General features: G+C 40.0%; 2 protein-coding genes across 7 annotated transcripts in view; one reads left to right on the forward strand and one right to left on the reverse strand.

Moving 5' to 3' along the window:
• The window catches only part of NEK4 (NIMA related kinase 4), a 17,535-nt gene extending 12,074 nt beyond the window's left edge, over window positions 1-5,461 (reverse strand). The window contains exon 1 of one of the 5 annotated variants that reach the window (XM_018068573.2): window positions 2,722-2,890. In XM_018068573.2, coding sequence (XP_017924062.1) covers window positions 2,722-2,814 — 93 coding nt within the window. In that variant the 5' untranslated portion in view covers window positions 2,815-2,890. Of the gene's footprint in view, window positions 1-1,688; window positions 1,706-2,544; window positions 2,632-2,721; window positions 2,891-5,210 lie in introns of those variants that run through there. The other 4 variants (XM_025894721.2, XM_018068574.1, XM_025894722.1 and 1 more) reach the window with 4 other exon arrangements.
• LOC103757220 (inter-alpha-trypsin inhibitor heavy chain H3-like) lies at window positions 4,067-24,983 on the forward strand. Of its 2 annotated transcripts, XM_018068571.2 has the most exons (23): window positions 4,086-4,179; window positions 7,888-7,911; window positions 8,236-8,627; window positions 9,037-9,203; window positions 9,899-10,003; window positions 10,422-10,584; window positions 11,196-11,306; window positions 11,937-12,062; window positions 12,606-12,722; window positions 13,215-13,383; window positions 13,699-13,824; window positions 14,072-14,253; window positions 15,227-15,412; window positions 16,380-16,519; window positions 16,868-17,022; window positions 18,822-18,827; window positions 19,583-19,609; window positions 20,475-20,519; window positions 20,917-21,030; window positions 21,621-21,825; window positions 22,922-23,094; window positions 24,301-24,412; window positions 24,512-24,983. In XM_018068571.2, exons 3-23 carry the CDS (start codon window positions 8,547-8,549, stop codon window positions 24,639-24,641), a joined length of 2,640 nt encoding a protein of 879 aa, XP_017924060.2. In that variant the 5' UTR covers window positions 4,086-4,179; window positions 7,888-7,911; window positions 8,236-8,546; the 3' UTR covers window positions 24,642-24,983. The 2 variants fall into 2 exon arrangements, with proteins under 2 accessions (XP_017924059.2, XP_017924060.2); XM_018068570.2 differs by lacking the exon at window positions 8,236-8,627 and having other exon boundaries at window positions 4,067-4,179.
• The last annotated feature ends 1,548 nt before the right edge of the window (window positions 24,984-26,531 follow it).

Consider the following 26,531-nt stretch of genomic DNA (forward strand, 5'->3'; position numbering starts at 1 on the left):
GTATTTGAAACTCCACTCTTTATTCTACGTGGAGGCTGCAGTTTAACAGTTATGCATCATTTCTACCCTTACACCACAAAAATGGAAGAACTGTGGCCATTCTGTTCATCTACCTGAATACAACTCTGCACAGGAATTTTGTGGTTTACTTTCTTTTGACCAATGTTCATATTTATCTTCCCCCCCACCATTCTCATTTTAAATGTGTGTCTTCTGTTCATCTCTTAAGCCTGAAATACCTGTTTGTGCACCACAGTTACACTCAAAAAGGGCCACTTCAACAGTTACTTTAAATATATAATAATAATAAGGAAAGTATATAGTCACATGCAAAAAAATTACTATGATGTCTAGGATAAAAGTTATCTGAAAGAAAGAGACAAAAGGTCTTACAGTCATTCCTAAATTTCTTTTATTCTGTATTAAGACGGGTTAAGAATTTTTCAAAGCTACACATAAAAGCTGCTATTTACCTCCCTAATATGTACTATTGTAATTCTAAGGAATTTCAGGTTTTAGCAAAAACATAGATGAGGCAATAAAATTCACAGCACACTTTTATCACCCACAGCACCAACATTTAGTTCTGACCCGGCCCCATCCCGATGTAAATTTTGTGGTAATCACTTTAGGGCATCAGCTTTCCATGGAACAAACATGCCATGGTTACACCTGACCCTGCTCTTATCTGAGAGCTTTTAAATCAAAACTTCTAAAAAATTTTTTTACTTGCTGAATTTCAGCATCCTCCGCGATTGTTCAGTGTTTGCCGCCCAGGCTGGGCCTATTAATTACCCCAACACATTTAATTAGTGCTAACGAGACACCCCTATACACCAAGGGAACCAATTACCCAGAAAATCCACAGCAACTCATGACTTTGTGTTTCAGAAATCTGCTGGATATAACCTGTGACAGTGCAAAGCTTCCAGAAGGAATATCACTAAACTAATTGCGTACAGAATCATCTAAGTTTAAAATAAAATGGAAATGCTGCAACTACTGTGTTCTACATGGCAAGTCAACTTTGAGCACAGAAACCAAAACTTTTTAGCTTTATATCAGCATCTTTTAGATTATACACTACCAAAATGCAAAAAGCACGTGTATTAGCCTTATTTTAAACTCGGCATTGATTATATTTGGGTTAATGAGCATGTTCTCCTGGCAAGATTCCCCTGAAATCTATTGCAAAGCTCTTCTGCCTTATTTGATACCGAATTGTGTACAAATTGCATTTCATTTTGTTTTAAACATTTAGAGCCACTTGAGTTTTTCCACAAATAAACAGCATTCAGCTATCAGCAAATATGCTTAAATAAGACATAATTTCTTTCAAAGAGCACAAGGCACTATGCCAAAACCACAACAAAAAAATCCTGACCATCTTGCTACAGAAGAAAGTTTGTAAAAGTTGGCAAAAGATAAGACACAGTAAAACACACCAAATATTTAAGATGAAATAACAACGAACAGGAAGCAAGGCTCTTGCCAATGTTAATGACCAGCAGCACGACAAAAAAAATCCAAGGACCTATATACAGGTGAAAGTCACCTCAAAGCACTGTTTACTTTTAGGATGAGGTTAGCAGTTCTTTGAGGACATTGGACTATGCACTGTGGTGATGGCCTGGAGGGAACAAGTCCTGCCATCACTACTACCCAACCTACATATTGTAGGGATTCACCTCTGGATTCCAGCCAGGGAACTGCCTTCATCCGGGAAGGACACGCCCTCTGATCACTGCTGGGAACAAACCTTTTCCCATCATCTTCAGTACAATTCCAGGCTTAAGGCTCACACCCAAGGTTCCTGCGATACTGTTCTGTGGGTCTTCTCCACCCCATTTCTCTACCCTCTCACATTTCCTATCAAACACCTCTGCTTTGGCCAGGCAGGATGGATTATTTCAGTTTTCCAACAAAAATCATTGCACCTAACTCTGACACAACCAAAACTTCCCGGGCTGTTGCACAGCCAATACAGCAAATACAGAGCCCGTCTTTCTCCCACAGGGCTGATGCCAGAGAAAGCCAACACCAGGAGCTGGTTTTCCATCCTTGCCATCATTTTTATCTCCACCACAGGAGCACAAGCAGTAACAGGGCAAGAGCAACCTGTTCTGCCTCACGCTAAGAGCGGGCTGTCCTTCCCTGTCACCCAAAGGGCTACCCAAAACAGCTGTTCTCCACAAAACATGGCATTATACATTAAGAAAAGCAAAAAAAAGCACTAATGTTATTTTTACTTACATAAATAAAAAAGTTATTTTAGGGGCTTGGCTTATTGGGGGGGGGGGGAGTGGAGGCTAAGATTAAAAAGATAAGGGAGGGTGGAAGAGTCTTCTGCACTTCTTTAACAAAAGTCCTCACAGACAAAGGAGGAGAACACGAGCAGCCCAGCTCATGTGGCTGCAGCCACACCCTGACACCAGGCGATGGTCACAGCCCTGCCTTGACACCAGGCGATGGCCACAGCCACACCCTCACACCAGGTGATGGTCACAGCCACACCCTCACACCAGGTGACGGTCACAGACACACCTGACACGAGGCCACGTCCCTGCTCGTCCCGAGTCTGTTCCCAGGGCCACAAGCCAAGGGTGGGCCACAGCGGGGTGTCGTGACACCCCAAGCAGACCCCGCGGCACCCCCAGCCCAGCCCCGGCCGTTCCCCTCACGCCGAGCCGCGGCCCCTGCCGTGCCAGCGCCCCTCGCTACCTGCTTGCGGTCCTGGCGGTGCCGCGCCAGGCTCACCTCCCCGTAGCTGCCCTTCCCCACGGCCCGCAGGAAGCAATAGGCAGCCAGGGACATCCTCCTCCCGCCGCCGGGGCCGGGCAGCACCCGCTGCCATAGAGATACCCGGGGCAGCCACGGCCATGGGGCGCCCGCCGCGCAGCTTTATGGCGCGGCAGCGGCGCCGCGGCGGCCATTTTGGAAGCGGGCGAGACGGCCATGTTGAGAACGGGCAGTGAGCCTGAGGGGATCCATGAGGCAGTGGCGAACGCGCCGAGGCTTTCCCTCTTCTACGGCCCCAGAAACACAAGTATCCCCTCACAAACATTGTGTGACGGGCGTCCTGGGCTGCACCTCCATGAGGTCCATCTGCTGAGCCCCGGGAAAGGCTGGCGACAGGGGCACGGTGACAGCCCAGTGGGCAGCTGTGGAATAACACCCCACAGCAGGTCCCGCCACCTCACCTGCCATGGGCACAGCTGCCCCTGTCAGCAGCTCGCAGAGCCATCCTGTCCCTTTGGGTAGGGCACAGAATTGGTCAAAAAACATCCAGACTGGTTTAAAAGGAGCTTGTGAACCTCTCCTGTGTCCCTCACGTGGCTGAGCGCCTCAGAACCCTGACTGCAGGAAAACCGCAAAATAAAATGTTTTATTATCACTGGGCATTTAACTCCCAGTCCTCAAAGTTCATCAGCGGAGATAAACCAGCTAAAAAGTTTAGGAGATAATTGACACTGTCAAGATAACAAATAGAGGAGAAGGGCCACGCAGCTGCAGGCTGGATGGGCATTGAGGGTGCAAGATGCAAGACCTGTGAGCTTGGACCTGGTTTCAGCCACAAAGATGAATAAGAACCCATGTAATGGGAAGTTTCTGTACTAGGTAGGACACGTCAAATAACGATACCTAAATCGGGTACCTGGGTGATAACACAGGATTACAGGAGTAGTTTTGAATAGGAGGTTAAGTGGGTGTCACAGGCTGCAAGCTCTGTCATGGCTGCAGTAATTTGGGCCAGGGAAAGCCTTTAAGGAAGTATCAGAAAGATGACAGTTTTCATTTGGCAAAGAAGAGAGTCTGGAGAGGAGATTGATCTCAGTTGCTTCTACAGAAATGGTTGTTGAATTTCTGTTTGAAGTTATTACATGGAAGGGACACTGCTGAAATAGTCTGTAACAGATTTTGTAACAGTATTCTGTAGACTATGCAAATTAAAAATTCAGTGTTTGATTTTTCCCAAATGCCTAATGTTTAATCCCACTTTTCTCACTGAGTTATTTATTAACACTTGGTAAACAAAGCATTATATATTTATGCATATCGTTCCAATCTGAACCTTACTTTTTTTCCAAAATGGAAAACAATCTATTGCTTTGTATTTTATTATTGATTTCCACCTTTGCATCATCAGACGTTTTGGTAACACATATCAGAAACATCGAGGTAAGTAACCAACTGCGTATGGAGCTCCCACTCTTCATAGATTATTTTTCTTGCAATTTATCAGCATTTATCAGAGAGTTCATACAGTGCTGACAGCAGGAGCTCTGTGTGGACACGAGATCGAACTTGGGACGCAGACTAGTTGACCTCTAATCAGCCTCAGTGTTCCATCAGCTCTGAAGTTCTCCTACTTCTCTTTTTAAAAGCATCCCTTTCTTCTGTTTTCTCTGTCATCACCACATAGTGGTAAAATGTTTTAGTGGTTTTATATTTAAATGTGTAAAGCAATCAGTGCTGCCAGGGAACTGACTTTAGCACATTTTGCAATGCAAAATATCAGTGAAAAGATGCCTCCAAGAAGGAGAAAACAGAAATGTAACATGGCATCAAGATAAATGTCCACTATCCAAATGACATGGTAGGTTTTTTCTCAAAAGGTTTGCATGTTAGCACAGCATGAAATATATCTCTTAAAAATATCTGTCCCTCAAGAGGGCCGTTCTGGTTTCAATTGATCTCTGAGTAAGGCAGTGCTGCCTGATGTTTTGCCTAATTTTCTTTGGTTAAGTTACTGCCCACTACCCCTCCCCTCCATAAATTATTTTCCTCTCTCTCAGTGCTTACGTACTCTGAAAAGTTACAGAGAGCAAATCTCCTGAGGGAAGATTTTGAGTTACTGTGTAGAACAGGACAAAGCAAGTTACAGTTCATTCCTGTTGATTAGGTTATGGTCTTTGCCAACAGTTTTTCTTTGAAAATCAGGATAGTAACATGCCTAACTTTCAAGAATCAACTTGAGATTTAATGCTGCAAACTGTAAATGCCAGTGATTCTTATTATTTAACCTATATATAGCCCAGATATAATGTAGCTTTTTCCTGCTGATTACCATAGTACCTGTTGTTCTCTCTGTGTCTTGCAACTCTAAAGCCTTTCTAAGTGGAAAACTGCCAAAGCTCTGGGCAGTGCTCCATCCATACAATGCAGAATTCTATGGAAAATCAGTTGATTCTCCCAGTTTTGTTATATACCTTATGCAAATGTGATGTGATTGAAATGGAGGGGGTTGCTTTGTAGTGTGAAGGCCTCTGTCCCCACTGTGTCCTGGCCCCAAGGAGTGTGCCAGCAGGGAATGGTGAAGTGTGGCTGGAAGCCTGGTTGGCTGATGAGCTTCAGGCTGCCAAAGCTCCTTTTAGAGCCATAGTCAGGTAAACACAGTCAGCAGACCCAGTTCTGGTGAAAATTGAACAAAAATCCGAATCAAAGATCCCTGTGTGTACTGGCACACCTTGTTCCTAAGGGTGGGAAAGATTTTCCTAGGTTAAAAACAACCTGTAGAACTGTGGTTTAGTTTTCCAAGCTGTACAACCAGGGCTTCTTTCAGCAAGTGCTGTAACGGGGGCCTTCTTTACCCTCCCTGTTTTCTTGGGAGTTCAAATTTCTCTTTTCCCCTCCAATTTCTATAGATTTTTTGCACCTCTATTTTTTGTTGTTGCCACACCAAGACAGTAGTGAACAAAAGAAGAACTTGTTGCTGTTGCATAACGGAAAAACCCCATAAATTCTAATAATTAGTGCACCTGGCAAATATATAGAAATAGTACAGAAACATTTTACCAAGTAACGATTATCCAAGGTAGAGGATATTAAAATCTCATTTTTGTCTAGAATTGCATCATCTTTTTGAGTGGCACACTATCGCTTTCTACCCACATAGCTTAAAATGACCTTGATGTTAGTGACATCTCAAGCTGCCTCCAAGTGAATCATTAAAATTTAAAAAAAAAAAAAAGAAAGAAAAAAAACCCAGAACAAAATCACAGGCTCACTGCCCTCCCCTGTGCAAATCAGGGTCAGCTAGGGCAGGTGGCTGGGCAATGTCCAGCTGAGTTGGGTGTCTCCATTGAAGATCAGCCCAAGCACAAAATCACTAATGCCTTTCACTGAGAGATTTTTCTGTAGTTTCTTTTTCAATGAAAATTGCAGAGTACCCCTCTAAACATTTACAGAATCAAAACAGAACTCCTTCAAAACTACTGTCAAACCCATAATCCTGATAAAGAATATACACAACAGCAATCCTGTAAAACCTAAATGCAGTTAAAGTATCTTTTAATTTGGAGGCAGGAGTTGGAATTGCAGAATTTGTAAGTAAAGAACACATTTTTTTGGTGTGTTTTTTGTATCCTTAAACTGCTTGGTAATTCCACTGTTAGGAAATGTTTGTACCAAACAAACTGACATTTCAGTGACTTCCAGCTTTTCATTTCCCAAGGTCCATACCTCAGTTTGTGTTTTGTAAGGGGAAATGACAAGCTGTAATGACAGCATAGAGACAGAAGAGATAATTTCACTTTTGGAAAGGACAGGTTTGAATTGATGCACAGTCTACACAGGCATTAAAGAAATCCATGGAGGCTTCTGAAAGGGGAGAGATGCACACACAGAAATGATCTGTATGGCAATAGCAGATGGAAAGATGAACACAGAGAAATGTGTCCAGATTTCTTGGCCAGACTCTTAGAGCACTTGAGAAGCCTCCCCCCAAACCTGGCATTACCTAACATTTAATAGTGTCTTGAAAGGAACTCCAAAATAGACAAAAAAATAACCCTCTGTGTCTCGGTTTCCAGCTTGCAAAACTTAAGTGTGAAAGGTCCCAAAAGCCTTAAATGTACCTGAGATGTGTCTCTGACTTAAAACCTCATTAGGTCCTTCTCCCTGTGTTTGGTGGAGCAGCCAAACACGCCTCCACAAAATGTGACCCCTCGAGGCTCTCGGAGCCAAACGAGATAAGGTGTTTGCAGCAGAGCTGATGAGAACTGAGTTACACAAGCTGTTACTGTAACAGGAGTCAGTCAGTTTGTTTAATGCCTGTCCTCTCTTTCAGAAGAGAGGACGTGATATTTTTGTACAGCTTCTGATATTTGCACCTACTCTGGGAGCAAATATGGCAAAAAAAAAAAAAGTTGTAGCTGCTTATTTTTTTTCCCCTCCATGCGGGCTTTCATGGTGACCATCTCTCCTCTCTGTAATCTTACTGAATTACCATCATACTTTGTCATGTTGGGTTGAGAGGCTGGTGGGGTGAAACAGGAAAAATTTAGGAGTAAGTCTGAAAAGGTGTAATGGTGGGTCTGCCTGACAGTGTGGATGTGTGTGACTGGAAATAAAAAAATGCAAACTGGGTTTTTATGCTTGGATATAAACCCTTTTTTTTTACTTCCAAAGGAGAATAAATTTGAAAAGAAAATATGTACTACAGGACTCAGATCCAGGAATTGCCAAGAAAAAGTTGTCACTCTCAGGAAAAGATATTCTGGTTTTACTTGATGTCACCACAGAGCCAGCCTATATTCAAGGAGTCCTATTAAGAAAATTTTAGTATGTTTTTTAATCTCAGTGACATTTAGTCATAAATGGCACTGAGCATTCTTTTCCTCTCTCTCTCCCCTCATCTCTCAGGGGTCCATGATTGTTTTCAGCAGGAAGAAGGCACTTTTTGTGTCACTTGAGCAAAATACAAAACAAGCAACGTGCCTTACTTGCTCTTCCCTCAAATTTACTTTAGGTTTACTAATGAAGACCTTTCTTGAGCTTTCCTTCTCCTGGACAACTTTTGGCTTGTGACAACTGCACAGGTGCTAAGTGAGTTATTTTTAAAAGCACCTTCTTACTCATGGTTTTTCCCTTTTTTTCTCTTTACAGAAGCGAAATGCTGAGAATGACTTGGTGAGTAACACTTGGTTTTGTCCAGGCTACCAAGAAAGATTTGTAGTGACAGGAATATACTGTGTTCACAAAATGTTTCTGTGAGAGAGCAAGTGGATATTTCTGGAAATAGCCCAGAGCTGCCTGTTTTGGGCAAAAGGTTCAACTAGACAGTTCCTTTTTGAGCTCTGATGGAAAATCCTGGACAAGAAAAGAGAATGAACAAATGATTTGTAACTTCATTGTATTTGAATGAATAGCAAAATTGTTTGAAATCACCTCTATATCTCTTAACAGACGTCTATTCAATGTTGGTTTTATTTTTACTTTTGTTTTATATTGAAGTTATGTTAAAGGCAAGAGACCTGATGTCTGAAGCTGATTCTACTTGGCACCTGGATCCCCTTCAGCAATGTTTAAATACTTGGATTGTTTGGGGACCTTCTTAATCAATCAGCCAGAGATCAGTCCCACCATAAAAATTCCATAGTTCTTTCCAGCACTGGCTCTGCTGCAAGAAGCAGCCCTTGTTTAAGGAGTTGCCTAATGAATCACATCTGCTGTTACCTGTGCTTTCACATACTCTCCAGCAACCTTATACCTGAGCATTCAGAGAAAATCAGTGTTGCCCTGCCCATTTCCTTGTTTAAAAAAGAATGAGCTCCAGTTGTGAGGAAGTTCAGAATAACATAAAGTTTGGAGCCATCTGGAATTGTTTTGGTCTATTTTTAAACAAGGTAATTACTTACATCCCTGCTCTAGGAGTCATCCACTCCACTGATAATTACAGTCACTGAGCCAGGGAGGCAGCAAGTAAATTGTTGTGCTCTTTGAGTAACCATAAAACATCACTCTCTCAGTAGAGAAAATAAACCATTTTTTTATAGTGGCAGTACCTTTGCTGTGGTAGTAGTATTTTGTTAAAGGGGCTGTAGTTATAACTTGTGGAATAGTGCCACGATGGCATTGTGATAATATCCCAGGAAACACAGCTGTGCTCCAGTTCTCATGATTCCTGGTTTGCTTTGGAGTGATCCATGCCCTGCCATGGTTTCTTTTTAAAAGTGTGATGATGACTGATTAACACACACATCAGTGTAACAGCTGGTGCTCTTTTTTCCCCTTGTTTCATTTCTCAATCTACAGGTTGTCAATGGGATAGAAATCTATAACATGAAGATCGATAGTAAAGTAACTTCCCGGTTTGCCCACAATGTCATCACCAGTCGAGCTGTCAATCGTGGGAATGTGTCCAAAGAAGTCTTCTTTGATGTTGAGCTCCCTAAGACAGCCTTCATTACCAACTTCAGCATGTGTGTAATTTTTACAATATCATTAGAGAAGACTAAATATCTGTGCAAATTCAGCTGGGAGAAACTGAACTCGACTGTTCATTTTTACTTTGCCATTTGACAGATTTTTAAATGCCTCCTGGGTGATTTTCTGGTACTGTTAACTTAACGTGTAAGATACATGGAGAAAGGCAAACATTGGTACATCTGTAGAAAAATGACTAATTTTCAGTTATTTCTTTTCATCATCGTGGACCCCAGGGAATGGGGGACCTTCCCTGGAGATCCATCCACCTTTTCAGAAATACCACTTACTCTGGTGTTATCAAACCAGGAAAGTTCCATTACCTAATTTCCCTGATGGCATTATAGCTTAATTTATCTCTTCATTTAAAAATCATGTTTGAATGAAAGGCTTATATTTGAATAAATGCTCAGCTGTAGGCAGTGACACTTGGACGGGTGAGTCTCACCCAGAGGGCTGGTTTGCCATTAGATGAGACAGGATGATGAAGCTGCTGAAATGTAGGAATATGGCAGGGGTAAGTCCAGTTCCACCTAAATTCACTGAGGAGACTGGTTTCAGTGAAAGGGCTCCAATCTTGGCAACAACAGGTTTCTGAAAGTGCTTTTTAGCAAACCAATCAACAAAGGGAGAATTTCTGTGGTAACTTTTTGTGTATTGTTCAACCAAACTAGGACTTTTTCATCTGCAGGACAATTGATGGTGTCACTTATCCTGGAACTATAAAGGAAAAAGAAGCTGCAAAAAAGCAATATGAGAAGGCTGTTTCAAGAGGACAGACTGCTGGTCTTGTCAAGTAAGAATGATGTCTTGTGTGGCTTCCACATCATCATCCCATAGCAAACTGTGAGATTGGAAATGCTGTGTTCTGGTATGTTACTGACATTATGGGACCAAGGAACAATCATTAAGTTAGAGTTATTGCAGCACAAATTATAAAAAGGAAATACAACTTCTGACTACACAGGCAGTACCTGCAATCATGGAAAGGCTGTTTCTGCAGCTTCCACTGACCTGTTCCTGGGATTAAGCTCACTGGGAAACTTGAATAAATTCAACAATTTGAGTATGATTTTAGCAATAGATCCTATTTAGAACAGAAAAAAAAATCACATTTTGTTTTTCTTCTTTTTGAAAATTGTATGCCACCAACCCAAGCAATAAATATTGTAGAAGAGGATAAAGATACTTATTTTCCTACCCACTTAATACAGAGCTTCAGGAAGAAAAACAGAAAAATTCACTGTCTCAGTCAACGTTAAAGCAGCCAGTAAAGTCACTTTTGAACTCACGTACGAGGAACTGCTGAAGCGACGCTTTGGAAAATACGAGATGTTCATCAAAGTGAAACCAAAGCAGCTTGTCAAAGATTTTGAGGTAAATGGCAAACTGATCAAATTTGACTATAACTTAAGAGCTGATGAAATTCTGTACATCTGTTGAAAGTGGAGTACAATGGTCATTCCATCTACTGAGCATGCTGAAAGAAATCATGTGTGAAATCCTGAAAAACCTATTTCAATGCCTTGAAATAGGCATTGAAGTGGAAGATTAATATCTTTTGCATATACCTTTATAGCATAAATTACACCTTTCTTACACCACCATGAAACAACATCGTCTTAAATCACATTGATGCATATATTGCATTCTAGAATACTGCAGCTTTTGTGTGTTAAAACTGGTATTTGATCACTCTTATCTGCCTTGGTAGAATTCCACTATCTGCTTTCAAGTTATATTTCTATTAAGGTTTGTTTATTTGTACCTTTGTTTTTAACCTCTGTGTGTAAAAAGACCTGTTTGGCTGAAGATGTGTCCACACAAGTGGATTTGGACTGCCATTATGAATTATAAAAGTAAATTTCTATTGCTTTTATGAAAATGCTTCTCTCATATCTGTAGTTGCCTGCTGATCCTCCTGGAAATGGCTGAGTTGATGTACTGTGTGTTAGTCAATGACAATGAATTTTCAATTAATGTTTCAGATTGCAGTAAATATTTTTGAGCCCCAGGGTATCACTGAGCTGGAAGCAGAAGGAACATTCATCACCAATGAGCTACAAAATACCATTAAAAAAACTTTTTCAGAGAAAAAGGTACATTGACTACTGAGTTCCGTAATTTACTTATTATGGCTATAATTTGAAAATAATAATGTCAGTGCTAGCAATGGAAGGGAGAGAAAAAAAAATAGAGAAAATGCAGTAAAGGCTTGTCTGTGCAAATGAGCTCTGAATTCAAAGGTAGAAAGTTAAAGGCCTTCTCAACACAGTTCTGAAGCCATGTAACTTAGCAGGATACTGTACCAAAACTAGTAGGCCTTGTCCCACAGCAGCATTTGGAAACCTGGATACCAGTAAGAGTATCTCTTATACAAGAACTGAGTGAGAAACAAGTAGTTTTGTCTTGTATGGAGGTGGTAGAATTCCTAAAAACACAGACTGCCCAACAGGCTTGCCAAAGGTGTCATTCAGAGTGGAGGGCTGACCTAAGGCAGATGGGGAAACACATGGAGAAGGTCCTGGATAGCAGCCTTCATCTGCCAGTTACCCACCTATGAGTATATAAATACATATGCATGCATACGAACTAATAGCTAACCAGATAACCCAGGTTATTCTCATGTCTGTGAATATAAATATACTAGCTTTAAAAAAATGCAAATGTGTTCTGCAGGAAATGTTCAGCTATGGAGGTTCAGATCTAATGAAGGCTTTCCTTTGCAGGGGCACATCTCTTTCAGGCCAACTCTTGATCAGCAGCGAACCTGTGCAAGTTGCTCAGAGTCTGCCTTGGATGGGGATTTTACTGTAAGATATGATGTGAAGAGAACAACTCCAGATAATTTGCAGGTAAATTGAAATTCTCAACAGTTAAACAGCCTGACTTGCATAGTAACAGTCAAGGAGCAGTGAGAGCCAGCTGTTTCCTAAAGGACAGGGAGCTGAGTGTGACAGCACAGCTGACAGCACAGGGGCATCACCAGCCACGAGCCCACTCCTCACAGTACCTGAGCAAGGCAGACCCTGAGGTGGCACTCAAGTTCCACTGAGAGTCCAGGTCATCAGGCAAGTTGGTGGTGATGAGCCCAAGGTCAAGGCAGGAAGTCAGTCTTCAGGGTGGAATCCAAAACAGTGGAGTCCATGGATAGGGACAGGTGATACAGCTGTAATACCGCTGGACACAAATGTTCTGACAGGCCCAGTCTTGCACTTAAGTGATGCTCCTGGGCCCATGGATGCAGGTGAGACTGGTTGGAGCCATTAAAACCTTTTAGTCCACTCAGAGACCAGACACTAAATGAGAGTAATATCTCCTTTATCTGTTTTAGCTTTACAATATACCAAAGTTTTTGGTGGTGTTATGGGTTTTTTTTTTCACATTTTATTTTTTAGATTGTCAATGGCTACTTCGTACACTTCTTTGCACCAACAAATCTTCCAAATTTGCCCAAGAATATTATTTTTGTAATGGATACTAGTGGCTCAATGTATGGAAGACCAATGGAACAGGTAAGTTATTACATTACTGAAGAGTTTCAATGGAAGAGCTGGGAAAAAGTACTGGAAGGGATATGAGCTTTTCATAGTTAGGACTCCTCATTCTAAGCTAATGCTCAGAATTTTCAGGTTTTGGTGTCACATCAAAATATCCAGGCTTGCTTGTGTATGAGCTTCTCCACCAAACTGTAGCTACCCATTTCCCATCGCTTTCAATTTGCCATGCCAGCTTATCCCAGTGTGAGCAACAATCCATGACAGGAGATCTGATTTTCCTTTTAGCTACAAAGACTTACCAGGTGTTCTTGCAGCTGACTGACTTCCCTGGAGTTACTCTGAACCAGGCACAGGGACTGGCAAGGACAGACCAAGCTCAGGATTTTTGCACAACATACTATATAAAAGTTAAAAATACCCCAATGCTGAGAGATTAATAATGTCAAATCTGTAAGCACCTATTCTGTTAAATGCTGAATTGTCTATTTAAATCTCTTTGCCTTATAGACAAGAGAAGCACTTCTAAAAATCTTAGATGACATTAAAGAAGATGACTTCTTCAATTTCATATTGTTCAGTTCTGGTGTGTCCACCTGGAAAGAAACATTAATCAAGGCCACTCCTGAGAATTTGGATGAAGCAAGGAAGTTTGTTCGGAACATTGATGCTTCAGGCAGTAAGTACTTTACTGGACTTGCCAGTTGGTCACTGTGTAAGTTAATTTATCTCTTCATTCTGTGAACACAATGCTACAGCTTGTTGGGTTTTTAGATTACTGATGAGACACTCCTGAAGTTGAATTTTACTCAGAACATGACATCTATTTCTATGTTTCCAAAGTCCAGGTACTTCTCTGTCTAAACATCCCCCTGCTTATAAACCCAAATCTTTCATTTTCATGCTGTACTTAAATCTCTTCAGATCCCAGTGAAAAATGGGCCTTTCTTGTGATGATCTCTGCTGAACCCAAATTTCTATGTCTACCCCATAGTGACAAATTTACATGGTGGTTTGATGAGGGGAATTGATATTCTGAATGCTGCTCATGAAGGGAACCTTGTGCCCAAGAGAAGTGCCTCTATAATTATCATGTTAACAGATGGCCAGCCAAACCAAGGTAAGCTTCTATTGGATGGAATAATAAAGAGAGTTAATTAACTAATAAAAAATGCTAGTTAAAACTGGCCTTCACCTTTGACTTCTTGATGTTTTCATGATTTAAATGCTACTATACAGCATCATTATACTAAACCAAGTTTTTGATAATGCCTCCTAAGAAATCTGAACATGACGAGTCACATTTAATTTTGTGATCATTTTATCTGTTTTTGAAGACAACTCAAACGTTTCCTGGTTTGATGCAGGTGTATCAGATATTCACACCATTGAGACAGATGTAAAAAATGCTATTAAAGGAAGATACCCCTTATACAACCTTGGGTTTGGCTCTGGTGTAGACTATGGCTTCTTGGAGAGGATGGCACTGGAGAACAAAGGATTGGCCCGTCGGATTTATCCTGACTCTGATGCAGCTTTACAGCTTCAAGTACAGTAACTACCACTTAAATTAGATGAAAATACATTGGTTCAGATAACTATACAGTTGTTCTTCTTTTCAAGCAATCAAAACCCCAGTGTGTAATCTGATACTGGGATACTCCAGAATCTGCTGTAATCAGAATATTTGAATCATAGAATAGTCTGAGTTGGAAGGGACCTTTAGTTGCATTTGATTTTCTCCTTCCCTCATATAAGCAAGAGGTGGAAGGACAGTAAAAGGGAGATACTGTGGGCTATGGCAGAGAGTTGTGGCACAGGGTGACACAAGTCATGCTTCTGAAGGGCACCTGGTGTGCAGCAAACTTGCTGCAGTCATTTATATCCCAAACCTCACAGATCACGTGGTTAATGTCGTGTCAAGGGACGAGAAGGGGAACAGATCATAAAGCTCTAGATATTCTGCCTTTAGAGACTTACTGGAAGCAGGTGTATCCTACCCTACTTCTGAGGCATTCTAGAGTTGTATAAGACATGAAAACAGGTGTAGGCCTTATGAGGTTGACCTGTTTTACTTCTCCCATTCCAATAGCAGCCATTCAAAAAATTCACCAAAGAATTACATACTGGATTTCATTTCAAGCTCTGCTTGAAATCAAATATAGTAAAAAATAGTCTGCTTTGACTATGTTGTTACATCAGTCTCTACTGGGAATAGATCTAGAAACTTATCTCTATCAAATACCAGGGATCCCTCTTGATTCATCATCCACAGCATGTTATTCTGAGATATTTTTTTCTCTCTCTAAGCGAGACTGAAGAGTTGTATGTCCTTTCTCATCTCCTTTATTTGTAGATTTTTTTAGGCCTTGTGCTCTGAGAGTTAACCAAATATTTAAATATTTCTTATAAAATACACTTGCAGTTTTCATTGCCAAAATAGCAGGATGTTTCTGGTTACAGATCTACGAATTAAAGAAACAATGAGAGTTAAATGTTTTCCTTTTTTTTTTATCTTATAGGGGTTTTATGATGAGGTGTCAAATCCCATGCTCACAGATGTGGAGTTAAACTACCCAGAAAATGAAATACAAGATCTAACTACGAACAGTTTTAAGCATTTCTATGATGGGTCTGAGATTGTGGTGGCTGGACGTTTTGTAGACAGCAACCAAAACCAATTGACTGTAGATGTGAGAGGTGAAGGTGTAAGTATGGATTTCTTTAACTTATGTAAGATACACAAAATCTCTGAATGTTCAAAGCTGGCACTACTTAAATACTTAAAATATTTATTGGTATTTCTTTACCTCGGTGACAGGATGGGTCACTGCACATGTGAGAAACTAAACGTGCCAAAGTCATTGCTTTTAAAATTGCAAATTACTTGCCTAACTCAAGTGGAGTAGGGTCAGTCTTGAACAACTTTATGCAGTGTGACTAGATTAGTTTTGCTAACAAATATATATAAATATACTCATGTATTGATACATATCCTCATATATTTATAAATATATAAATACTGTATGTATTTAGTCTCTAAATACCCTACCTGATTCTTTTGGGAGCCAAATTTTCAGTGTTCACAGGCACTTCTCTTCAGTGGATGAAGAAAACCAATGAATAAGCCAGCTGAATATTTGAAATATCTTCCCCTTAAAATAGAACTCTGCTTCTAATACCTCTCCACATCTGGATTCAGTAAAAATATTTACCCCTGATATTCAAGAAACAGAACACAAACATATTCTAGACCATGTTATCATAAATCATGGATTGCAAATATACCCCATGGACCGTGGACTTTGGTGTACTTTAATACAAATAATGTATTACTGTGAACTTAATTCCAACCTGTCTGCTTGAGCATGTTCCTCTCTGAAATCAGTATCATAATCAAACTCCTTTAATCCTGAGTAGCTGAATTCTGATGAACAAAAACGCCATGTGATTTTGGAAACTGTGTTATGTCCTGTAGTGTACACCTCTGACCTTCACAGAAACAATGGGTCAAAATTCCTCATACAACACTGGCAATCTCCTGGGCAAGTGCTGGGTGGAACCAAGCTGGTTTTCAACTTGATAAGGTTTTCAGGTGTGAAGGTCTGGATTTTTGGGAGGTTCTGGCAGTCCTTGGCTACTTTTGATACAGAGAAGCTTCCTTACTCCCAACAGGCTAAAGATGCCCTGTCATACACTACACAACAAGATGCTGAGCAAACAGCTCAGGCTTTCCAAGAACAAGAATACATATTTGGAGAGTACATTGAAAGGCTCTGGGCTTATCTTACCATTGAACAACTCCTGGAAAGACGGTAATTATATCTAGAATAACATCTTAGCTATGAACTCCTTAAGCCCTCTGACTCCTGCAGCTTCTAGGATAAAAATCAGTAAGGAAAATCCCCCAACCTATTCTCCTCCCTAGCCTCAATATTCCTGTTTCAGGTTGCAAATGAAACAATTTTAAATTATTGCAAGTATAAAGCACGATTTTGCCTTTTTCTTGGATAGCCAGGGGAATCAGAAGTGCTTTTAGAGTGTAACAAATATGACTTATTGATAAATTAGTTGCAGAGAAATGACTTCACTTTAAAGTAAAATATTGAATTTGGTGAGTAATTCAGCAGTCACTGATGCTGGGAGTCTCTACCTGTATTCAGTATTGCAGCTACAGGAGAAGAAAAGGAAAACCTTACAGCTGAAGCCCTGGCTCTCTCCCTGAAGTACAAGTTTGTAACACCACTGACATCCATGGTGGTAACAAAACCAGAAGAAGATGACAGTGAAGATGTGATTGCTGATAAACCCACTGAAGGTACAGACATGTTCACATTTTTACTGCATTTGAGAAGCCAAGTATTCATTTGACATTCTCCTAAAGAAAGGCTTTTATTTGGGCACAGTTTTAAACATGCATCTGAAAAATAATATACTTTCCAAGCCTGGCACATGTGTTTATGCAAAAATTACTTTTCATTGTAAATCTCACTTCCATCAAACCATCTTTCATTACTGTTGTATAGGCAAAGTACTATAAATTTAAAATAAGTGAATTTTAAACTAAATACATAAACTATTACAGAAAAAAAAGCAAACCAAGGAGCATTTCTAATCTAGTAATCCAGCTATATTAAAATGAGTTCACATCACTTACTCCTTTTTTTTTTCCACATACTTCAGCCTAGGGGTAGATTTAGTAATCTCTTTCTGCATGAAAGAGGAAAATTTACATGAGCTCTTCCTCATGCAGGATGCATCAAGTTGTAAAAGAATTTGAGATTGCATATGTAAAACACAGCATTCACATATATTGCAGAAAGAGAAGCAATTATATTGAAAGTAGACAATTTGTTTTCAACTCCTCTGATACTTTGGCTAGTGATGAACTCTATTCTTAGTAAAACAGTTCAGCCTCTCTGTTCAACATCTGTGTAACAAACACTCTGTTCCCCTCTATCAAAGCAAGGCAGTGCTGTTTGCTCAGACTGCCCCAAAGCCACCCAAACTTCATCTCTGTGTATTGTTCCAGCCACCCTGGTTCTACAGGTCTAACAGAGGCTTTTCAGTCTCTTCTGTCAGCACCCAGTATTTTTTTTCCCCAAAACTTTTACCTAGAGCCCCTAAAAGTTCTTGCAGGCTCTGTGTGGGCTCTCTGCTGCCTTCTACATTAAAAACTTCCTAATCTTTTGAATTCAGCATGAAAACTTAAGGCATTTTAGCATAACAGAGATACTTACAGGGGATTAGTGGGTTTTTCTTTCAGCTGGAATAAATCCTGACACCAATGAATTGCTAAGTGTCTTTCAACTGTGAATAATTCTTCAGGCATTCTGCTGATAAGTTTTTGCATTATTTTTCATAACCCTCATAATGGAATACTGACACAACCCTTCATGTTTAATTTAACATTCAAGTCACTGTACAACATAGTGACTTTAAAGTTTGCACCTGGCCTCCATAAGATGGAAAACCCCAAACATCTGACAGAAGAGACATCCACTCACTCATCTTCATCTCTTTGCTTTTCCTTTCCAGGTACTTGTGGTACCTGGCTCCTCTTTGAACCTCTTTCCCAGGAAATCCTCTCTGTACATAGAAAATATAGAGCAGAAATAGCAGAAAATACTCAAAGGACTGCTTCTGTATAAGAAAATAAAATAAAATTATTGTACACACCCTGAAGTCTAGATTCACAAATCAGATTAGTGAATGATCCAGTCAGTATTAATAGAATTATTCAAATGCCTCAAAAACTGCAAAAGAGTAAACCCAGTAAGGAACATTTTGCAGTATAGGTGTGGCACAACAATAAAACAACTACAAATAAAGCCCTTGTCCCATGCATAATAAATTGCAGTTTTGCTGCCCCACATAAAAGCTTTTTACTTTCAGTGTGTTTCTGTTTGATCTACAAATATTGAGTTGTATCACTGGGAAGAAATGGAATTGTAAAATACTGAAGATACCTGGTTGAGTTTTCAAACAGTTTTAAATTTATATTTTTTTCTTAAAATATGTTTTAGCAGGGTCAGAATTCCACCTGTTTCATTATACAACTGAAATTGTAAATGTCTCTTTTTCTTCCTTTTACTCCTTGCCTGCCCGTGGTAACAGCTGAAGGTATGTACATTTCTTATTAAATTTATGTCATATTTTTAACTGCTAGAGATGGATTTCCCACACTGGTTATTTGATCTAGGATGCAATATTGTCATAAAATTCTTAGTGAATAAATCAAGGTAGTGTTATAAATACATTTTAAACTTTTCAGGTGGATAAGTTTGTAGTGTTTTCAGTGTGGTTCCTCCTGTCTCTGATGATTGCAGCATCCCACCACCAGAGAATTCAGGCCCAGTACAAATAAGCTGCTCTGCAGGGCTGGCACTGGGGGCTCCCAGGTACCTGTGTGAGGCAATCCCATACAAATATGTCTTTGTTCCTGCTGTGATTGCCACTCCTTCAGAACAAAGCCCTGTCTTCAGACACCCTGACAGAGTTTCAGGTGTAAAAAGAGCAGAAGACTAGAAAAATATGGAAGTAGGTGGGAAAATCTTACTGACTTCCCTTCTGGGGAAGTACAGCTTAGAGCAAGGTGGCACAGAGGAACCAGAGAAGAGCAGGCTGCCCCAGTCCCATACAGAGCCAAGCCCAGGCCTGTGGAGAAGGAACATTCTTGCTGAAAAGGAGGGTGTGCTTTCAGCCCTTTCATGACACTGCTTTGTAGCAGTATCAAATAAAGTTTTTCCTTTGTAATAATTTAGAAATTTATACATAATTACAGTATTTTTTTGAGTTGGTTTTGGTGGAAGGAAGCAAGAAAAATTGGTTTTTTTGTTCTTTGTAGCCTCTAAAATAACATTTTGTTTCCTTCACAGCACTGAGTTCCGTATCTTCTATGCTTGGTAAGTCATTAAGTTTCTGACTGGAGCAGGACCTGTCAACTGAAGTTACCAGAGAGCTGGAGACTGCCATGTCTGGGTTTACAACTGTACTTTAACAAATACTGCCAAATTCTGCTCCCTGCTAAAAACACACTTAAAGGTTGAACAATACGAGGTGAAAAAGTTTCAGCTAAATAGTTTTTGAGGAGAAAATGCCAATTCATCCATCCACCATTTTTTCCTGAAAGGTGTTTCCCAAAAACAGAGGATGGACTTCAATTTGGATCTCCATGATATAAAGCAAGGGCCTATGATGTCCAACATCCTGGTTAAATTAATATCTTCAGTTACTTGTGCAAAAAGCAACTGTTTTAATTCAAGAGAGAGAAGCAGCAACTGACCCATCAAATGGCTGGCTGGGAAATCCTGGGAATGGGAGAGTTAGAGTTACCTTTTCACTCTGGGGATTAGTCTCAGTCTCTCTGTCTCTGTCTAGTTTTCTCAAGTTTTTGTTGAGACACTTAAATTCATTCTGGAAAAACAAATGTCAAAATGTCAAAAGTTTTCAGTGGATGATGTTGCATTGCCTTGCTGATAGCTTGATCCTAAAGCCTGAGATATTTGTGTCCTGCAGATACATTACCTGGGCTCTGTGGAGACCCTCAAAGCAATGTAGACAAGTGAAACCTGTCTCTATTGTGAAGCTTTTTTTGATTCAAGAGCAGCACAAACTGTCATCCCATGGACTATATGCTTTAAAAACCAGGATGGAATTAGTGATTTAACAAACATATTAACCTCCTGACATCTTACTTGTACCATGCAGAGAGCATGTACATTTTCCATTTTGATGTGTTTTTCTAACAAGTTTTTTTTCCTTCTGCAGGTTCACAAATGTATCGAGGATCACAACCCACATGGTACACCAGTGGTGAGTGGTTTGAGTGCTGCCTGTTTAGAAGGAGAACAGAAGAGGGTTTTTAAGGCTAAACTACACAATTCTTATGAGTCTTTTTGATAATTCCCTTCCATAAAAGCTGCCATTTTTCATTTTCAAGGGGCTAATATTTTAGTTTACTTTTAACATCTCTCAGTGTCTTTTAAAGATCAAGAAATTGAAATGATTTGTGGTCCTTTCCTCAGCCCTCCTTCCTGTCAGTGGGCTTTGTGTTGGTACCTGCCTGTTCTCTATTCAGGTCCCTTCCTGCTCTCAGTAACACTTTCATGCAGCTTGTGAAGGGCCCAGTTCCACTGGCACAGTATTAACTGCTCATGTGGAGCTTTGCCCTGTGTGTCACTGTCCAAACACCAGTGATTTGCCTTTGCAGTTGATGGGGACCCACACTTCGTGATATGGGTGCCACAAAAAAGAGATGCCATCTGTTTCAATATCAATGAAAACCCGGGTACTGTCTTAAATTTGATAAATGATCCAGTTACAGGTGAGTTTTAATTTATTTTTTTTAAAATAATCAGTAAATCATGATACTTCTAACAAAATGTCCTGTGCATAAAGGCTGTTTCTTTCTTTATAATGCATAAACCTTTTTTCCCTGCAAAGTTAGTAGGAGGTCCTACAGTTATGAGAGGGTATCATTACCATGACTGTTTTCACTTCTTGGAGCAAAATAAACTTTTAAACTTTGTTTGAAAACCACTGCGAGGGTTGAGAGTAGTAATTTGTCTCAGTGAGTTTTAGTACAGACAATAAAATAATCCTTAAGTTGCCAGTTCATGGAATATCTGATAAAGAGAGACTGATGTCACACAGGCCATCTGTGCCCATCACAAACTCTTTGTGTTCTAGGAAATATTGAACTTTTCTCAAGAAAATGATTGTTGGCTTTGTGGAAATTCACTGAACAGCCCCCAGGGCTTTATTTTACTTTAGCACAAATATGCACAAGTAATTCTGATATATTTTTCAACTCATACCTAATTCTTTTGGTTTTGTTAAAAATTAAAAACACCCCTTGGCATCAGTTAATCAAGTCCTGTCTATAAAACAACACTTGTTTCCTTTCTATATTAGGCATCACAGTCAATGGAGAACTCATTGGTGATAAGAGAACAAATAACGATGCAAAGATCCAAAATTCGTATTTTGGAAAACTTGGCATTGCAAATAAGCACCTGGGTTTAAAACTGACAGTAACTCCTGAGAGGATCACAGTTCAGAATGGCAATGAAAAAATGGGTTTCACCTGGCTTGACTCAGTCACCTTGCAACAAGCAGGGTAAGGCTTAAAGAAAGGCCATCAGGCTCTTGCATTACTTTCTGCACTTCTTTAAACATTGATCAATAATACACTTCTAAGATTTGTTGTCTGAATCTACAAAAGAAATTGATTCAAGCCCTGCTGGACTCTGCTCTCTATTTTGTTGTGTAACTGCTGAATTATTCACAAATTCCTCTGCTTGGAATAAGTAAGTGAAAATTTGTCCCTGCTAGTCTATTACCATGACTAAGGCAAAGGTAGATTTGGTCTCGTGCTTAATGCAGCAGTGTCTTGCAAATGCTTGAAGATTAACTTTAGACACAGTGTGTAATCTTTCAAAGGCATAATAATGCACCATAAACAATCTCCAGTTTAAGAAATGGAAATTGTGGCATTTACAGAATAGGTACATTTTGCCCTGTCAGCAGGTCTATTTTTCATGGGATCTCTCTGTTACAGAATCATTTATACCTGTGCAAAAGGAAGTTCAGAAAAGGAATGGGCAACATCTCCTCCTCCTGCCTTCTCAGGGCCTGGCACTGCAGCAGAGAGCAAAACTTATTCACACAGCATGCCTTTCTGTTTGTTTGGGGGGTTTTTTTAATTATGATAGAACATGGATGATGCCAGTAACACGATCAGAAGCAAAACTTCTTTATCTAAGCACTAACCTAGGCAGTTTGGGAGCTGACTTCTCTGAAAAACAAAAGGAAAAAGTGTCATGTAGCATCCAGCCAAGGAAGCGATGGTTTTATCAATAGAATTTGTATTACTGAGCATGAGGTGCTGTACCTACATATCACTGACCTACCTCTGATTATTTGCACTGTTAAAGGACAAGTTTTGGTAAAACCATCTTATTGAAAAGTTTAAAGGCCAGGTAGCCTTTTCCAGTGTCATTTAATATGATTCTGTGACTGTCTGTGAACACACATACAGAGACTCCCATGGATCAAACTAGGCAGCAAACCCTCTCTTCTAAAAGACACTCAGCACTTTATAAAGCCATGTTTATGTCTTGGACAGGCTTCTTCTTCTCACATCTCTTCTCCTTGCTGTTAACTCTGGGAAGCACAATGTCCTAATTCATGTTTTGGGTTTTTTTTCCCCTCAGTTTAACTTTAATAATTAATAGAAAAAAAAATCTGGTGCTCTCAATGGGCAGTGGTGCCTCATTTGTTGTTGTTTTGCACCAAGTATGGAAGAAGCATCCTCTCCACCAAGATTTCCTAGGACTGTATACATTGGAAGAGGATAAACTGTCTGAACAGACCCATGGATTATTAGGTATGACTTCTTTTAGTGTTTCCATGCTGGTCCTTCCTTTTGAGGCTGCATAATTTGTAGACACAAGCTTGTACTTAACCTTTCTGAACTGAGAATGGAGGAAACTGAGATGACATTGATTGACAGAATTAAGATTTGTGATAAAACATTCTGGGCTCAGACTGAGTGAATTATCTTTTCACAAATTTCTCTGCTTCTGCTGCTGAAATCACTGGCACTCATTGTCCTCACTGGTATCTTTAAACCTCTTTATCTTGCTAAGTCCCACCTACAGATTTTTTTTTGCTTACTACACTATTCCTCCAGTCTCTTGGATGGTTTAATTTCTCCTTTCATCTTATCACCCTTTGCCTAAACACAGGCACTCTGAAAAAATACTTGTTTGCCTGATCAAAATTTGCCAAGCCTCAGTTAGTGGATCCTTGTAAGAAAAGAAATTGTTAAGGTATAACTTGATTTATTAGCATATATTAAACCCACAATATGCCTTTGTGTCATCCAGGGTTTTCCTTATGTTAGCCAGCATTCTTTGTTTTAGTAGAAAGTGAAGTTGATAATTCAGGGATCAAGAGTTTGATCCCATTTTCTGCCAGTGCAGTGGGTTTGGTGGTGGGCATTCTCTGCTGCAAAAAACCACAGAGAGCAGACATTTGCCTTCCAATTTTCACTTACAAAATCTGATGAGGGCAGCAAACATTCCTTTTAGGTCAATAAGTTTACTCAGTGTGGAAAACAATGAACTGCACCAGCCCAGAAAGGACAAAAGTGTGCAAAAGCTAATCCTGGCAGGAGTACAAAAGTTCCTTAGCTGTCAGCCTTGTGCTGAGCACAGTCACATCCAGAGGTTTCAGAGATCAACACACACATTATTTGATTCAAAAAAAAAGCTAAAAATTTGGGGACTATATCATAAATACAGTTGACTAGAAAACAAGTGAGGATATCTTGAAAGATATATAGAAAAGGCTAATTGTATTGTGCACTCAGAAGCTGGAACTTACATGCAGATGATATGGATTGTAGATAGAAAATAATTCCATGGGCATATGTTCAACCTTACATGAGACCTGGTGTTTGCTTATCCATTCAAACCCCTGAAGGGACATGGAAACCAGCATGGGGATGTAGAAATTCTGGGATTTCTGTTTGGTTACTGTTTTAATGTGTGCAACATGCCTGAAATGTTAATTTTGGCTTCTATTTTAGGACAATTTTTCCACCCCATTGACTTCACCATACTTGAAATTCATCCTGGGTCTGATCCCAAGAAACCAGATGCCACAATGGTTGTTAAAAACAATGAACTGATAGTAACGAGGTACAAAATAATTAAGTCCTTAGCAAAGACTTAGGCAAGATTGCCTTGTCCAAGTGCAGTTCCTACCTTGGTACTCCCCTGGCTGTGTTTCCCTTTCAGGGGCTGGCAGAAGGATTACAGAAGAGATCCCAGCCATGGTGTTGACATTCCTTGCTGGTTTGTCCATGACAACGGAGCTGGGCTCATAGACGGCGTTCACACAGATTATATTGTTTCCAGTCTGTTTTAAGCAACTACAACTTCCTCCAAATTCGTGGGTAGACGGATGATTTGTCTGAAAGAACAGTATTTTTTAATGTTTAAGAACTATTAAAAATCTGTAAGCATACCATGTTTGGCAAAGGACAAGGTATGCTGGATTCTCATACAGTTTTACTGTGAATTTGGTGGAATCTGAAGTGCAGGGCAGCTGTTCCCCTTGTGTGCACAGATACCCCTCCTCCTCTGGAACGTCCTCTTTATTAGGTTCAAAATTCTGACTTTGAACGTTACTTTGTAAAACAAAACAGAAACCTTCTATCCAATATTAAATCAATGACGGAGTGACTTAAATAAAGCCTCAGCACTCAGTGCCTGGTCCTGTTATTGCAGCAGCTCTGGATGTTTTCACTCCGGTTTCACGAAGCCCAGGGCGTCAGATGCATTTCGCGACTGAGCACAAGAGGGCAGCTGACAGCCCAGCCCAGATTTTGGGATAATTCCACGGCACTTGGAACCTCCCGACCACTTGACTGTGCAGTGCTGAGGGCTGGTGCCAGCACACAGGGTGATTGTTGGCATCCAGGACTGCTGGGTATTTTAGTATTTTAATTTGAACCTAACTTTTGAATGCCCAAATCTTTATAAATTCATGAAATACCACAGTTGCAAGCACCACTCACATTTAAGTAATAACAGCTCTTTTGGACTTTGTCTTTTTTGTGTAGAACCCCTCCCTCTGTTCCCATAACAGAATTTATGAACATATTCAGGGCAAGAAGTGTCCCATTTATTTATATATTCATTTTGTACTGGAAGAAATTGTAAGGTATTACTTCTAAAGAAAAAGAAAAACCTATTTCTTATTTACTTCAAGATTTCTTTTAATCAAATCAGCCACACCAAGGTAATTGTGGTCTCACATGGTAAAGCAGAAAATTCCACTATTGCTGTATGACAAGGAGAGAAAGTCAGTGTGTGGAAAACTAGAATGCAGACACACCTGAGGAAAGAGGAGTGTAGTGGGAAAAATAGAGATGGCATGAGATGTGATGGGTTACATTGAAAGAACAAAGGTAGAGGTGAACAAAAATTCAACAGAAGAATCAAAGAGGAAAAAAATAGAGAAAAATTATACTCACTGTTAAATTTATGGGAGATACAGGCCTTTTCCAGGAGCAAAATCTTTACTGAAAGCAAAAGTTTTGTAGATTAAAAAAAACTGGGAAGAGGAGAGGGTGTCACAGTGGCTACATATCTCTGCCTGCTAAATTCAGACAAAAATGATGAAAGAAAACAGTAGTTTCTACAGATGGTTATAAATTACTGAAAAATGGGGAAGGCAGGGAGAATAACAGAAAGGAGTGAGAGACCAGAACATTGGAACTAGTAAGGTTAAGTTTACATGGTTCTAAACTTTTATTCTAAGATTTTTATTCTAAGATAATTTAATTAGATGGAATCAGGGCTGGTCCTGTACTCACCCCATTAACATAATAAACCAGAGCAGGGCACAGCAGACCTTGACCTGCCTGTCTGGCAGAGTTTGGGCACAAGGCAGTGCTGAGCACTGAGCTTTCTTGTTTGATTAATGGGGATGAGGCAAATCCCTGGAGGTGGCAGGAGCCTTGTCAGCTGTGACAGAACTGTGAGCCAGGAGTTGAACTCGGGTTCTAGTCTGCTTCTGCATGGCTCCTGTTCAATATGCACTCCAAGATTCCTGCAGGGTAGGAGATAACAGCAAATGGACCTAGAGGTCACAAGGAGGGCAGAGAGAAATAGCAGAGAGGTGCTTTCAGTTAAATAAAACATTTACTCCTACTGCCAACAGGGACAATGCTGGTTGAAAGAGAAGTGTGAGAGAGATCTACTGTGAGATGTGGATATAGCTGTTATTTTGCACTGGAATTAGAAATTACAG

The sequence above is a fragment of the Manacus vitellinus genome, unplaced genomic scaffold (genome assembly GCF_001715985.3).
Source record: "Manacus vitellinus isolate BGI_N305 unplaced genomic scaffold, ASM171598v3 scaffold_14_pilon, whole genome shotgun sequence".
Classification (NCBI taxonomy): Eukaryota; Metazoa; Chordata; class Aves; order Passeriformes; family Pipridae; genus Manacus; species Manacus vitellinus.

Excerpts from the sequence above, each read along its gene's own strand:
- LOC103757220 (XM_018068570.2), top strand. The coding sequence starts at position 4,090 with ATGGAAAACAATCTATTGCTTTGTATTTTATTATTGATTTCCACCTTT. Across the intron at positions 20,520-20,916 it reads ACCCACATGGTACACCAGTG|TTGATGGGGACCCACACTTC; the intron begins GTGAGTGGTTTG and ends TTGCCTTTGCAG. Across the intron at positions 21,031-21,620 it reads GATAAATGATCCAGTTACAG|GCATCACAGTCAATGGAGAA; the intron begins GTGAGTTTTAAT and ends TTTCTATATTAG.